Below are 15,002 nucleotides of genomic sequence, written 5' to 3' on the forward strand. Positions count from 1 at the left end.
GTACATTCACGTGATCCCTACATTATGCATCACCATGTTTGAGTCGCGGAGTAAAACGCCGCTGTGATTTAATCTTGAGAGGCACGCTCTGATATCCATCTCCAAATCAAGCCTATTCAAACAGGGCGAAATTAAGGCAGTGAATTGCATTCCACAGGTTCCTCTGCAGAATTTTTATTTTTGGTATTCATGAGTGCAATCGTTGCTCTTCTGACACAGATTCTTTATGAGTTCTAATGACTCGTCCTTAACGTCCTCAGCCCTAAATTAAGCATCTGCACTTTTCAGGGAAAGTGTCGTTTCCATATCTTTAATCAACCTTGTGAGTCAGCAAGATGCCATTGGGGGAATATTCAATATGTGTGTGCCCACGTTTTTGTTTGCTTCTTTTTTGTGTGTAGGCACATCAGTGTGTGTTTGTGTGTGTGCGTGTGTCTGTGCTATACAATTAAGGTGGGCTGACATTCACCAGGAGTATTTCCTCTGATCCTGTCTGCCTCAGTCCATCTGCTATGCCACCTTGTATGGTTAGGAGGGGGTATCACACATGCCACGCACGCACGCTAGCACGCACACACACAAACACACGCACACACACACTGAGAAGAAGCTGTCTGTCATTATGAGGATAACTCCTTTCGACGCTCACTGCCTCATCCAGCAGCAGGTAATACTGCTCAGTGGAAAGTAATAACAGTTGTTATAGCAGACTTCTGCATCATAGCCTGTTTGACACATTATTAAAATGTAGTTAAAATCTGTAATTATCTGGATATAATACTGAATCCTTCTTCTCACATCCTTTAACAGTCGGATCCGTGACACTTTCATCCAGAGTAGAATGTTGCGTTTTCCACGGTATATACAAATGTTGATTGGATGGAATTGTTGGACTTGTTCAGTATGCAAATCAACCTTTGTTAATGTATTTCTTAAACTAAGAGACACTGAATGCAAATAATGTTTGTTTGAATTGTTCTGTTTAAAATAGCAAAAAGGGTTTAAAGTGCTGACATAGACCGAATACCAAGTTAAATAAATGCACCTTTTTCAATGAGCACTTCCTCCCACTAGCTGTGTGCATTATATAACTACACTACATCCATAACTCTAACCCATGATCTCAGGTGACAGGTGGACATTAGAGGAGAAGCTCCACCACCACTGGGAACCTTATCTTCCCTCATCCCTCAATCTCTCACCCACCTCCAGGGATCCTGCTGAAAGGTTGGTGTTGGCGTTGGTGCTGCCCAGGTTACGTGGCAGGGTCCTGGTTCTCTCCACCGTTGATCCCCCTGTCAGAATCTGTCTGACTGACGGCCTGTGGCCCTGCTTCAGCTGGAGTGAATGCCCGTGGGAGTGCATGTGTCCTCCGTGGGAGTGTACAAGACCGCCCGGCGCCATCATGTGGGCGTGCCCGTGGGGCATGGTTTTGATCGTCCCATAGGAGCGATTGAGGTTCATGGTGATGTTCATGTCGCCCACACTGGACTGGACAAAATCTACCGGGTAGGCCTCGCTCTCAGCCGGGTGGAGGGTCAGGGGAGAGGGAGGCGGGGGGAAGGGAGGGTCTTCCACCGCGATGTTGAGAGGCTTATCCTCGCCCCCCAGGCCCAGGGCTGGGGGCTTGAGACTGACCGTCCGACGAGGCAAGACCATGTAGTCTCCCTCCCCTCCTCCCCCACTTCCTCCTCCCGCACTCCCTCCACTCCCAGCACTTCCATCCTGGGAGTTGTTGGAGGAAGCCGGCGGGCGCGCCCAGCCCAGGCCGCTCTCAGTGCACAGGTAGATTTGAGCACCGCTCCGCTGCTGCCCCTGCTGTCTCTGCTGGTCCATGTTCACCTCCTTCTTCAGGGGCGTCTCACTCAGCTCGTTGAGGCCGCCTAGTGGTGGAACCTATGGGGGGGAAAAAAACGAGAAATCAACTGCTTATCAACTGCACATTGAACATCCTGACAGTGAAGATGAGATCTGATATTATACATTTTTTGGCTTCTTTGTTTTGTTTGGGACAGACAAATTGAGCAGGGCCCGACAGTGATCATCCCAATTATCAAAGAGCGTAAACTTCTTCAGTCCTGTACCTGTACAATCATGTTGGGAGGGGGAATGTTCCCGGGGAGGGAGCTGAAGTTGACTCCGACTCCGCCATCCTGATGGGCTGCCAGCTTGGGGTCCTCCTCGTCATCCAGAGAGATGCGGGAAAGGGTCCCGGTGATGGTGGCTGGGTTACAGGTGTTCACCTCCTTGAAAATGACTGGGTGAGAAGAAAAAAGGAGCAGTGGACAAGAGTTTATGAGTGGGGTTAAAGAAGAGGGGGGAAGGATTGGATTGGAAAATAGGAACGGAGGAGAGTTGTTATTATTTACACCAAAAAGAGCAGGGTTGACAAAGAGGCGTAGGCAAACCACAGATAAAAGACATGAATGAGGTCCTGATGTTGAAGTTTCTAGATGCTGCTTTGAGACAGATCGCATCGTCCAAATGAAAGTTTCAATTCTCATTTCGGGGCTTTTACGCTTCACTGTAACTAATATGAGTTTTGTCTCTGACACCGTGACCTTAGGTCGATGCTCCATCTCGAAGATTTGCCGGTGAGCCAGGATTTTTTATTAGCTCGGAAGAAAGGAGCCACGGTGCAAACTGCCGTGTGCCTCAAATGAAATGGAGCCAAATCCCCTCGTGGCCGAGGCCTGTCGCATATCTCGCTCATGCGCCAACTTATTACTCTCATATCAGTGGCAGTCCGTCTGTGTTTATGTGCTTAAATGCACATGTATGTCTGTGTATTTATTTTTGTAAAAACCATACAAAAAAAATTGAAACTGAACATTAAACTACTTACAGTGGCTTCGAGTTAGCTTCATGCATGTTGCTCGGGAAAAACAGATACACTACATTTCTAGAAAAGCTACTCCAAATAAACTAGAGTATGACATGCTGATGAGACACAATGTTTGAACAAAGCTAATATATACTACCACAATCACACGATCAAACCATCTAGAGGTTCATGCCAGACATCATGCTCAATCTGTCACCATCAGAGGAAACAGTATTTACTCTGTGGGACCCAAGTTCTAATTCTAGACTAAGCATGTAGCACAGACCATTCTCATGTAGGCCCCGTTCAGACCTGGTGTTGACATCCGTCCTGAGAGATCCGTGTGAGAGCGTGTGTTCACACTTGGTTATCAAATGTGTCAGGAATGTGTCTCCTCTGACACCTTGTGATTGGATCTCACTGAGAAGTGTAAAACTACTTTGTTTTCATTGTGAAGCACAATTGCGTTCACCTGACTAAATGATTGTGGCCACACCTCCAAATGGGGTCTGAGCGATCGGATCTCAGGACACAATGAGGACATATTTTGGGAGTGTTCAGCCCTTTACTTAGAACTGGACTCTTCCAAGGACGATGGAAGTATGGGTGCTGGCAAGGAGCGTAAAGCAAGGCATTTTCAACATATTGAGAGTAGCACAGTGGTGTTTTTCCTATCGTATTTGATTTAACCTCTAAAAATGTTGTGTATTTTCTGCAAAGTTTATCCAACACTAACATTTAGAACGTAAATACACCTGCATTCCAACTGTCCACATCTGAATATGTTACTTGGACATACAGTTGTATTTATAGTGTTCATGTTTGCAAAGTAAAATGTTGTAAAACTCCAAATCAAAACTAAAATCAGGAATGTTGAGCTGCTGCTCTGCATCTAATGTGACGTGCCATACACTTTCTCTCAGCACCCTCGACTCTCAGTGACTTCCAGCGTCCCTGTCCACGTCTCATCGGATCACTCAGCGCGGATGTTCATACCGAGTCTAAACGGGGTCGTGGACTGCACTGATGTCACAACATGTCAGGCTACACATTTGATGAGAAAGGAGCTGTATCCTGCTGGAGTCTGAGCATACCAGAACCTAGCCTTGTCTCTGTTCCACCGTCCTGTTGGAGATGTGAAAGGGTCGGCCATGACGTGGGAAACTTCACCAGGCTGATCCCTTCACATCGGTATCCAACAGTGGAGACTCAGAGACTCAGACAAATCTGATGGTTGTTTTACAGGTTTTTTTGCGGTGAAACCCGTTTCATTCATTCTGCAGTTTCACCTACAACCCGGATTTGTCTGTAAGATTTGTTTGGGGAAAGATCAGGCAGTGTGAAGTCGGTCAGTCAGGTGCAAAACTTACATGGGTGTCCTCTTTCTGCAAGGGTGGAGGGGAAAGTGACGGTGTGTTAATATTTTTAAAGCACAACATAAATTATAATGTGGTACATTTCCACACAATTTAAACACACACACACACACAACATCGTCGTCAATAGCGAGAGAAACAGGTCTGAACACATTGAGGAGTGTTATTATCATGCACAATTAAACACAGTTTCGTCCCAACATATGCTCACTAAACACTTACTGGGCAGAATCAGTGTGATTGATAAGGCATAATAATTTGTGCACAACTGTGTCGAGATGCGGCGCATCATCTCTTGTCATTTCGTCAACATGCATCTCGGCAAGCTACGAATGCAACACCTCCCCGCTGCCTCTCAGCAAATGCTAATCCTGTGTTGGGCAAAGGGTGTCAAAGAAAAGACGACAAAAGGAGGGAGGGAAGGAGAAATCAGGTGGAAGGGAGAGCTCACCTGTTTGACACGCCAAGTCCACGTCTTTCTCGAAGTCCGTCTGACAGAGAGGGAGGCCGGGCAGGAAGAGAGGAGACACAACGAGGGTGTTATGTGCAAAGTACAGTCACAGCATTAGCATAACAGTAGCAGCACCACAGGCCCGGTGAGTGATTGGATCTCGAATGGCTGCGCGGCGTTCAATCACGCCGACGCTCTAATGTGACTCGGCAGAAGAGGATGGGGCGTGTTGCCATGGCGACAGTCAGTTAGAAATGCCCTCTATGAACGGGAACATAAAACAAAAAACACGCCGGCTTCAGTCGCGGCCGGTTTTCATGTCTTCATAGCGAATTCGTCCAAAGCCCTCCTCGAGTTAAAAGAGAACAAAGAACACGGAGGGAATTCTGACTGATGGCAAACGCCGCTGCCAATTTGTTTTCGTGCAGGATCCAAGAATACAGACTTTGTGGGAGAGAGAGGGAGACGAGCAGAACGCGGTGGAGTTCTGCCAGGTACGTGATGCCGCTGTATGCCTCGACAGTCACCTCGGCGGCGGGGACAGGAATTTACACAGCGGCAAGACTATTATCTCCCGTGCCAGTTGAAGAAGAACTTCACGGCGGTGTCTTTTCTCTCGGACTGCTGAAAAAACATATATCTAATGTAAGGAATACAAATGCTTTCACAAGTCCTCCTCACCCCTGAACCGAGCACAAACACACGGAAACTGAGTCGCCCGCTTCCCGAAACTCTGATTTTTATGTAGATTAGGTGTTTTGAGCACAGGCAAAAAAAATGATGTTTATTTGCTTTGATGTAGAATTCGCTTGAGAACTGCAGGGTGGCGGCGCTCCCGAGGGTGAAGACACGCTCGGAAAAACCCAGAAGGCGGCAGATTAAATGAAGAAGTATTGTCTCCTGAATGGCCACCGCGCAAGTTTTTTTCCCCCTGAACTTTAGTGAAAGTGAAGCTCATTGTTATGCAGCCGCGGCCCTCCCCTCCCCCCTCCCCTCGCCCCGCCACAGAGCTTCCTCCTGTCCTCGGCGGGATTCACTTACAAAAGCCTTTGTTTGGATAATAAACTACAGATTTTAGACAGTTTGGGCACGCCACGGAGGCAAACGGGTGAGGAGGAGAGGGGGGAAATGAAGAACTGAAAGAGGAGAGAAGGAGAGAATGCGCAAGGGTCTCCGAGGAGCGGGGGAAGCTCTCGGTACGCAAATCACCCGCAGCACCATAAATGGGTCGAAATGAATGAATGAGGATATGAAAGAAACCCCTCTCTCTCTTCCTCGCTGTCTCTCTCCCTCTCTCTCTCTCTCTCTCTCTCCCAAATTGAGTAAAACAACTCATCTTTACTTTAACCATCACAGCGACTCAATATGAAACAGCTCACAGGTTAAGTATAGTGATGCGACTGATCAAAAGAGGGAATACAGTCCTGTTGACTGATTCCTGCAGTAGAGACAAAGTAAACACGCTGTAGCTTACAGCAGTCGAGTCTGAGGGCACTGCTGAAATAAAGAGTGACAAGAGAAACCACTACACAATATCTACACTTATCTTGCAGCAAATCAAGTGGAACTTTGGAAGTCTAGACCAGCACAACTATTCCTACTTAGAAGGTGCAATGTGTAAACAAACAGTATCTGGAGTTTTTCCAGTTAAAGGAATAGTTTTACATTTTGTTACACATGTTTATTTGCTTTGGCAGATGAGTTCAACGAGGAGATTCATGTCACCCTCATGTCTTTATGCTAAATGTTAAGCTGCCACGTAGATGTAAACAGTAGGGTAGCACCCTGGTGTACGCCTTGTTTCCACACAATTCTGTTTCCTGTCTGTAAATCTGTTTCCTTTACCGATTCCCACACCCCCTGGTGGTCAACCCACAGAAACAGCAGCCATGGGCACATTTTCACGTTTAGAATGAATTTATATGAATGGAACAATGAACTCTTGTAAAGTCATGTAACTTTGCTTGACTCAAAGTTTGACTATCAACAACATCAAACAACTGCATTGAGAGAAATTAGCCTCTTAGCTCATTCGTTTTTAAGCTAACTTCCTGTGGCACAGAGTTACCAAGGTTACCTCAGGAACGAATGTATCTTGGTTGACTCGCATAAGGACGGTGTGCGATGTGGAAACAAGGCTTATGACAACGTGCACCAGCACCTCTACCCTCAGTCAAATTAGTTCAACAGTTCTTGACCGTGACAAGTGTTCGATGCTTGTCTGGCATTAAATCTTTGGAAATAGTCCATCACATAACCCTGCTTAAAACCACGATAATATGCATTTGCACTTTTTTGTGCGTTAAACTACGTAGATAGATTTTCATTCTGTGTTATTTTGCGTAAAGACATGAAAAATGGGATGAATCATCTCCCTGAAAAAAGCAAAACAACAAGTTTTTGTATCTCTCAAAATGTCACATCCTTCCTTTCACATTTGCTCATGTTTGTTTTACAGACTGGACTTTTCTCGACTAATCACAATGACTGGTAACTGATGGATTTTTTACAGGTGACATACTCGTTGGCCGCCGATGTGGTTGTGGGCGTGGTTATGGTTATGAGCATGGTTGTGGGTATTGTTCAGGATGGGGCTATGCTGATGAGCATGGCTGAGCATGGCGTGGCTGTGGTCTAGCCCGGGGATATGGTTGCCGCGGGGTAGACTGTGGTAGCCCTGCTGGCATGCCTGGTGGCACGACGGCGGGAGCGTCTGCGCCTGGCAAGCCGAGAGGCACGGGGGGGTGCCGTAACGCAGGGAGCCGCCCTGCTGCCCACAGTAGCTCGCATTTGGACCTCTCTGATGGTGTAAAAGATAGGAGTGGAAAACATAAAGGTGAAATGTTAGTGGAGGACATGAAAGAAGGGTTGTTGAGGAGAACACTGAGCTTAAAGTCAGAGATGAATTCACTTTGGCTTTGATCTGGAGTTCAGGTGCAGCTGCAGCCCTGCGTCTTTATGGTGTTTCACAATGTCGCGGGTTTAACACTGTAACTTGGTTTCCTCTGAGTATAGATAGAAAACCTAGGAGGATGGTGCGCACTGTAATTATGATGCTGATATTCCTGCGGGCAGCTTTAACAAATTATCCATCACAATTAAGGTCCTCAAGTGTGATTATACAAGACTTGTGCCACTGTTAAATAAAAATATTTATTAATTCACATTTATATGAGAAGGAAATAAAAACACCTAAGCAAACAAGGTTTAAGGAAAAGTCTTCCCATGGTGCAATTGTCGTCATAGCAACCGGCCGAACTCTGCGTGCGATAACAATAAATTTAACCCCAAAATTAAATAAGCTCAGTCTCACTGTAATGCTCCTCTCGCTTATGAAAACAAGAGACGGAAAAGTGTCATTATGAGTTCCCTGTGCAGAATGATAGCTCCAAAGTTTAATCTTGATAACCTCGGAGGGGCGTTCAGTGGCCCATAATCGTTACCGCAAACAGGTCCGAGGGAGAAATAAAAGGAAGTGGGGATGTGAGAGTCGCTCAGGCTCCTAATGGCAGCGGTGTGACTGCGCTGACATTGGCAAGGCAGTTCAAGTCTATATGATTTATCGCACTATAAGCCACATTTGGAACAAATACAATAACCTACAATAACCGCTGTGCTCTTCAAGAGGAGTAAAAAAGGAGTTCAGGTAAGAAGTAAACAAAAGTGCTGAAGTGGCTTTTTCGGTAAGACAGGAAGTCCAGTGGGCGATATTGACTTACTGATCTACTGAAGGGAGAGGAAGCGGCGAGAGTGTCAAAAATGAATTGGTATTAATTTGAGCAGGATTCTGTTTCAGACACGGTGTTAGTTGCTTATTTATGCTTCAGCGCTGGAAGTTAGCTTCAAGCTTTCTTTGGGAAATGCAGTCAAATATAGTTGGAAAGCAAAGCAAATGTGACAATGCATAAACAATAATGACTTTCTGTTGAGGTAGAAATGGTAAATTAAAATCAAAAAGGGGCCAGGAATGAGTTGGAGCGCTTTGATGGAAGCACTCCTGCTTCCATTGCTGGTGGAAAAACCTCCAGCCTGGTTAATGCTGGTCCAAAGCCAATGGATCGCAACGTGGGATGAAATGGAAATGCTATTCACCATGATCTGCACCTGTCCGTTCTTGCAGGAGTCGGGCGAGTTCTCGCTGTCGTCTTTGCATCCCCCCATCCGACAGCGCACCGCGTCCTGCACCTGAGGGGGAGGGGGAATGGTGGGGGAGGTAGAGAGGGGACGAATGTGAGTAAAGGGAGAAAAAAGGAGGAAGGATGAGAGAGAGGAAGCAGAAGTTAGTGAAGGGAACTTTCCCTGAGGTGATCAACTTCTGCGGCATCAGGGAACTCGCTCCTCATACGTCTTGTAGTCTTCATCTTTATCAACGCTATGGCGGATGCTCGGGGGAATAGCAAATTACGGGAAAGCTGCAAAGTGGATGGATATGCCACGCTCTTCACAAAGAAACCCTCTTTTTCTTTTTGCTTATGTAACTGCCAGTGGAGTGGTATAGAACACAAGCCGCAGCACTTCAAAGTGTCCTGTTTGAGCTTCGTGAGATCAGCGGCGTGCGGCCCTAATTAAAGCTAACAGTACGGGATCAGATGCTCTAACCTCTGGGCCTCTCCGGTGTCATATTGTTCTTCTTCATCCTCCCACGTGCAGCAATCCGAGCTAACACACACACCCCCCACCACCCATCAGGCCCTGTATTATAGATGGCCTGGTTACTTCATGAGGAGCAACATCGTTTCTCAGTGTTGCCGCTGTCAAATCCCATAAGAGTCTCATGCGTGGAAACAAGAGTGCTCGTGGAAGAAGCGCTGGGCGAGCCGACGACAGCGTCCCCACTCCTGCTGGGTGGTCTCAACGTGTGTGTGTGTGTGTGTGTGTGTGTGTGTGTGTGTGTGTGTGTGTGTACGTGTGTAGCGACAAATGGAGTGGATTGGGGCAGCATCCATGTCTGATTAATACTGCATGGTCAAGCCTATCGCCTCCATTGGGTCCTTGCGCGGATCCCGTGCCTTCGTGTCCTTACTCGTCTTCATCGCAGTTTATTTTCCCCGTTCTCTCTTTTAGAATTGTGTATATGTATTTTTCTCTCCCTGTGTATTGGCTCGTCCGGACTTCAAAGTGAAGAGCCACTCTATGGGTCCACTCCATACCTCTCTCTCCACCTTCTTCTCCATTTCCTCCTCCCCTACCATCATCCCCTGCATTTCTTCTTCCCTACCATCATCCCCTCCATCGCTCTTGAATCACGTTTTTCTTCTTTCTTTTTTTCCGCACATCCCGGCATGTGTTTTCTTTTCTTTCCCTCCCTCGCTCCTCACTTAACTAAGTCTCTCTCTCTCTCTCTCTCTCTCTCTCTCTCTCTCTCTCTCTCTCTCTCTCTCTCTCTCTCTCTCTCTCTCTCTCTCTCTCTCTCTCTCTCTCTCTCTCTCTCTCTCTCTCTCTCTCTCTCTCTCTCTCTCTCTCTCTCTCTCTCTCTCTCTCTCACAATAAGCCTTGTCTCCACATCTCCCCGTCGGCTGCCTCCTAATCACAACACCTCTAACGTCACACCTGTTCGTTCGCTCGGCTCGCCTCGACTGATCTCGGGGGGGAGGCCCCACTGTGCCGCCGCGGCCCCCTTTCAAATCCGCCTTACATGCAATGGGCGCCGCCGGGGAGCTTGACGCGTCGCTCTGCTACACCGGGCACGTTTTTGTGTCTTTAGTTGACTTCACAAATCCCACTTTGTGTTGCTTCTCTTGTTTTTCTCTTGCAGTGTAACACACTCTCGTTCTCTCCCCGTGCTCCCTCCAGTGTAGCACTCCCCCTCTTCCTGTTGTTCTGCAGCCGCGAAGGATTTACGCTCGGTCTCTTGCAAGGGGAGGATTTTCATACATTTGCAATAAATAATTCCTGGATTTACTGTACTCTGATCCCCGCTGCAGTTGTGTTATTGATTTAATGCAGCTAAGCATTCAGAGCTTTTAAAAATTCACTTACACTTTGCGGCGCATTCAATATCATAATGATCTCTTGGGGTAGCTGTGCGGAAGAAGACACATTTACAGTTACGGAAACCGGGGTGCCATTGTAAATCCACTGGTGTAGCTTCGGTACAAATGTGAATAACTCCACTGCGTGTGTCAATGTGTGTGTGAGTGTCTGTCTCAAGGGCATTAATACATGTTCAGCGCTGTATGTGCATAATGAGTTTAAATTTCCAGCATCCCTGGGGGGCACTGGAAAGCCTGTGGCAAACAGACACTAGGGGGTATTAGTTAGGGACTTATCGTCTTATTCCATACAGCATCTTCGTAAGCTCCTTAAAGCAGCCTTGGATCAGGCGGACAATGCCGCACTATCATACTGCATTATGGAGAGGGAGAGAGCGGCAACATAGGACATAAATACCGTGCTAATCCCTCTCGTGTCTGATCCGCTTGTGTTCCGCGTGACTTCGCACTGACCTACAAACTAACGTGACATTTGCAAACATGAGTCCCACCTGTCAACGTGTTGCTGAGGTCACTCGGGCTGGAATTAGACACGTGTGAGTTTAGCACGTCAGGGGATTCGGGGGAAATAAGAAAAGAAGGAGAAGCCGGACTCACCTCCCGGCGCATGGCACAGTGGACAGTGATGATGACGAAACCTTGGACGGAGTCAAAGACGGCGAAAAGGACCTGGAGGAGACAAGAGGCGTCTGTTGGTTGTTGCACGTAGTTTCAATACCTCACAACCTCTTTGATATAGTGGCAGTTCTTCATAGTGATTTATGTTTTTCATCTCATCGCACACCCACCTCGCGCTGTGAGACATGTCGTACATCACACGTGTCAAGTCAGAGAGGGAGGAAGCTGTTTGATGTCGGAGATGACACAGATTTCCCTGAACATATAAACTTAGCAATTTGCTTTAGTACGCTCATCGGTTTAATGTCTTTCTTTTCTTCTCTTCAAAAGTAACACAACTATCATAATTTACATCATGATTTTAGCCTCTTCTCATGTTTGCATCGCACACTGCACACAAGCCCTCGCCCAAGGGTATGCACAGGGTGCAGAGTAGCATTGCTAGTTACGGTAGCATCACCACTTCCGTTAGCAGACATTTAGGCTAAAAACATGACACCACAGGAGCAGTATGGAGGCTTTTTCAGTTTTTTTCCTTTACATTGGAAGATGTGGTCACTAGTTACTTCAATTATATTGGATTTGGCTGCAATGCTGTTTACCCCTGAAATTCAAGAAGTGTTCTGTGGACTTAAACTAAGCAAAGTGAGAGATTCTTTAAATTTTTTTGGTTAATTATACATTAACTCTTTTGATAATTCTGAGCTCTGTTGCCTCCCACCAACACGGTTCCCGGTTCAAAATTTATATTTTAGTTGCTTAGATTTGTTTATTTCACACTGCGATGGTTTGTATCAGCGTTTCTTTGAGCTATGTTTACAGACACTTTTTCTGACTAATGACAACGTGGTTATCGCATGAGTCAGAAAGCCTGTGATGTTACCATGACAACCACCAACCATGAGCAGTTGTCATCATTCTTAAACAACATGTTTGATGATTTATGGCCTTTTGTGCCTCTTCTCACATTTGAAAGTGGAAAAGTAAGAAAGTATATGTAGCATATTGTTGGTGTGGGGAAAACTGTGTTATCATGGAATTTATTACTTTTGAAATGACTCGGTAAACATTAAAGAAAACTGATTTGGAAATCAAATAAGTCAGTCATACCATTTAATGTACTTACAACCGTGGGAATCACTAAGCAGCTTATTTTTCCTTTAATACAATTTGGTGTTTGGCTGATTCAGGTTTAACCTTTCACCTGCACTGCTCAGACAACATATGGTACATCTGAGTTCACATGTGAATTCAATTTTAAACCAAATAAGTGGCTGAACCAAAAAGGCAAAACACACTGGTGGTTTATGATGCACGTCAAAAACACGAACGCTAACTATTTCCCATGTGAGCGCATAGATTGACGATGCTTTGGTTTGCATCATTGGTTTTTTTATGAGCATCAATCAGCTTCTACTCTCCAGAAACCGACAATTCTGCCTGTTGACACGTCTGTGTCAGTGCTGAACTTTCTGAGGCCGTCCAATGTGACATTTTAAAGCAGCTTCTTCATGACGGATCACAGATGTAAGTGTGCGAGTTGGCTTGTGTTGTGCGACACCTCACCTGGAAGAGTGTGGAGCGCCGGTCGGTTATGGCCAACACGGCTGACATCCAGGTTAACGCTAAGAGAGGGAGAACCACACAGGAGCTCCACAGAGACGCCCTGTCAGAGGAGAAGAAGGAGACGCAGAGGGGTGGGAGGGGGGGGAGGAGGGGAGGAGGGAAGGAGGAGAAGGAACAAGGGGTTCAGTTTCAAACCAGACAAGCCAGTTCTGAAAAGTCACACAACTCCACTTCACATACTCACTCACACACACACACTAGCGCATGCACACACACCCCCACACACACACACACACAGACGCCAATCGCTGGATGGCAATCTGGAGCTGATTGGCACACCGAGGTTTCAGACTTAATATTCTAACTGAGAAATGGAGGATGATGTGTAATCATGTAGATCGTTACGAGACTGACAATTGCTCACAATTACATGGTTGATGCACAGTAAGTGTCATGCAGGCGAACTGTGAGATGATAGGCAGAAGACAGGCCATTGACAAGTACTGACACGGGGGGGCTTCTGAGGAGTGCGAGTCTACGTGTGTGTGTGTGTGTGTGTGTCTGTGACTCCACAGAGTCAGACACCAATTTAAAATGTTCATGCTGTTTGAGCACATATTCATGGGCTTATAAGCGTCAGCGGGGCAGAAGGAGAGCTCCGTGTGGCTGCGCCGGGTAACACGCACGTCCCCTGTAGAGGTGCAGTGCCAAACGAGAGAGTAAAGAGCAATCGAGCCAAAGTTGTGCCGTCCTCTTTTTAATGTGTCAAGTTTCCAGCTGCTGTGGAGTGTGATGTTAACAATATGGTTGAGTATAACCTACAGTCTTTGAGCCGAGTGTACCCCATTGAACACAGTAAGTGCTTTTTAACGAGTCGCCACAAGGTCATTCGGGAGAAAAGTTAAGTCGAGTGAGGAAAACTTGCTTTGTCACAATTTGTATCTCTTTCAGGATGTAAGTTTCCAATTAATAGTCTTTAAAGCTGAATAACTATAATATTTAAATGCACACAGAAAGAATAAAATACTAAATGCTGCTGTGACAATATGATTCCAATAAATAATACATTTGCAGAAACTGTTTTAAAATTGGGATTATTATTATCCCCCAATTCTAGCCAGCAGTGTATTATTAATGATATCTAATGATGCAGCATGAGGAGGGGCAGTAATGTGAATTTAAATGACTATATCTAGATTTTATACATACATTCAGAAAATATACAGTATTCAATGACGTCTCTGTTTTCTCTGTGATGACACGGAACAATTTCCTCTTATTACATTCGCACAACTAAGAGCAGAGGTTCTGCTGTGAACACAGTGGGACTTTAAATCCAAACACTGCTCCATTATGAACGATTTGCACAGTTACATGTCTGCAACAGTAGAATGATAGACGGGTCTTTAATTCAGAGACTGGATGCACTGACTGCACTCGATATGAAACCATGACAACAGACCTCTTGGTATTATATTTTTCTTCTTGCCACACCAGCGTGGTAACTCCTCATAGGTTTTACCATGGAGATGGCTGCATGAAGATTTGTTTTAAATTCAGAGAGTATACTGTTTGCACTCACAACCGCTTGAATCCTGCATGATATCGTCTCGCAGTAAACTATATACTAGAGACTGTGGAGGCAGCATTTATTAGATGGTGTACTTGTAAATCTAAGGAATGGAAACATTTTATATTTGCTTACACTCTATTTAACATGTCCCATATTCTCCAGCTAAGTTCCTTGAAACATTCTTTTCCTTGTTCAAAATTACTGGATTGAGCAGCGTTTGCCGAAATGTAATTTTTTTTTTCCATACCTGAAAAAGCGCCTCCAGAGCCACAGAGAACTTTACACAACTGTTTTCTCAGGCAATGAAAAACTCGTCCTTACTAGCAAATTGATTTTGACTTGCAAAATTGGTGGAAGTCTCCTCAACAAAACGTGGCACATTGACACATTCAGGCATAATTCAAAACAAAAAAAATTCCCTATACGGAAAATATTTAAATATATGCGGCTAGAATATACAAAGGTCAATAACTCAAATCGATTCCAGTTTTCCTCTTGTTCCTCGTGATTTTTGATGTGTTACTGTTAACATAATTTAACCGACAGTTACATAAATGTGTTCGGAGGAGTTGAGAGGCGTCCTGACACTATGCTGCGCCGT

General features: G+C 45.6%; 1 protein-coding gene across 1 annotated transcript in view; it reads right to left on the reverse strand.

Annotated features, from left to right (window-relative positions):
* Positions 1-15,002, reverse strand: part of adgrb2 (adhesion G protein-coupled receptor B2) — a 153,694-nt gene that overhangs the window by 16,152 nt on the left and 122,540 nt on the right. Inside the window, exons 23-30 of the mRNA XM_053446761.1 lie at positions 12,829-12,928; positions 11,242-11,313; positions 8,744-8,836; positions 7,173-7,451; positions 4,652-4,691; positions 4,195-4,209; positions 2,085-2,257; positions 1,207-1,896 (exon numbers count right to left, since the gene is read on the reverse strand). Of these exons, the coding sequence (XP_053302736.1) occupies positions 1,207-1,896; positions 2,085-2,257; positions 4,195-4,209; positions 4,652-4,691; positions 7,173-7,451; positions 8,744-8,836; positions 11,242-11,313; positions 12,829-12,928 (1,462 nt within the window). The remainder of the gene's footprint in view (positions 1-1,206; positions 1,897-2,084; positions 2,258-4,194; positions 4,210-4,651; positions 4,692-7,172; positions 7,452-8,743; positions 8,837-11,241; positions 11,314-12,828; positions 12,929-15,002) is intronic.

Source organism: Pleuronectes platessa, chromosome 18 (assembly GCF_947347685.1).
Source record: "Pleuronectes platessa chromosome 18, fPlePla1.1, whole genome shotgun sequence".
NCBI lineage: Eukaryota > Metazoa > Chordata > Actinopteri > Pleuronectiformes > Pleuronectidae > Pleuronectes > Pleuronectes platessa.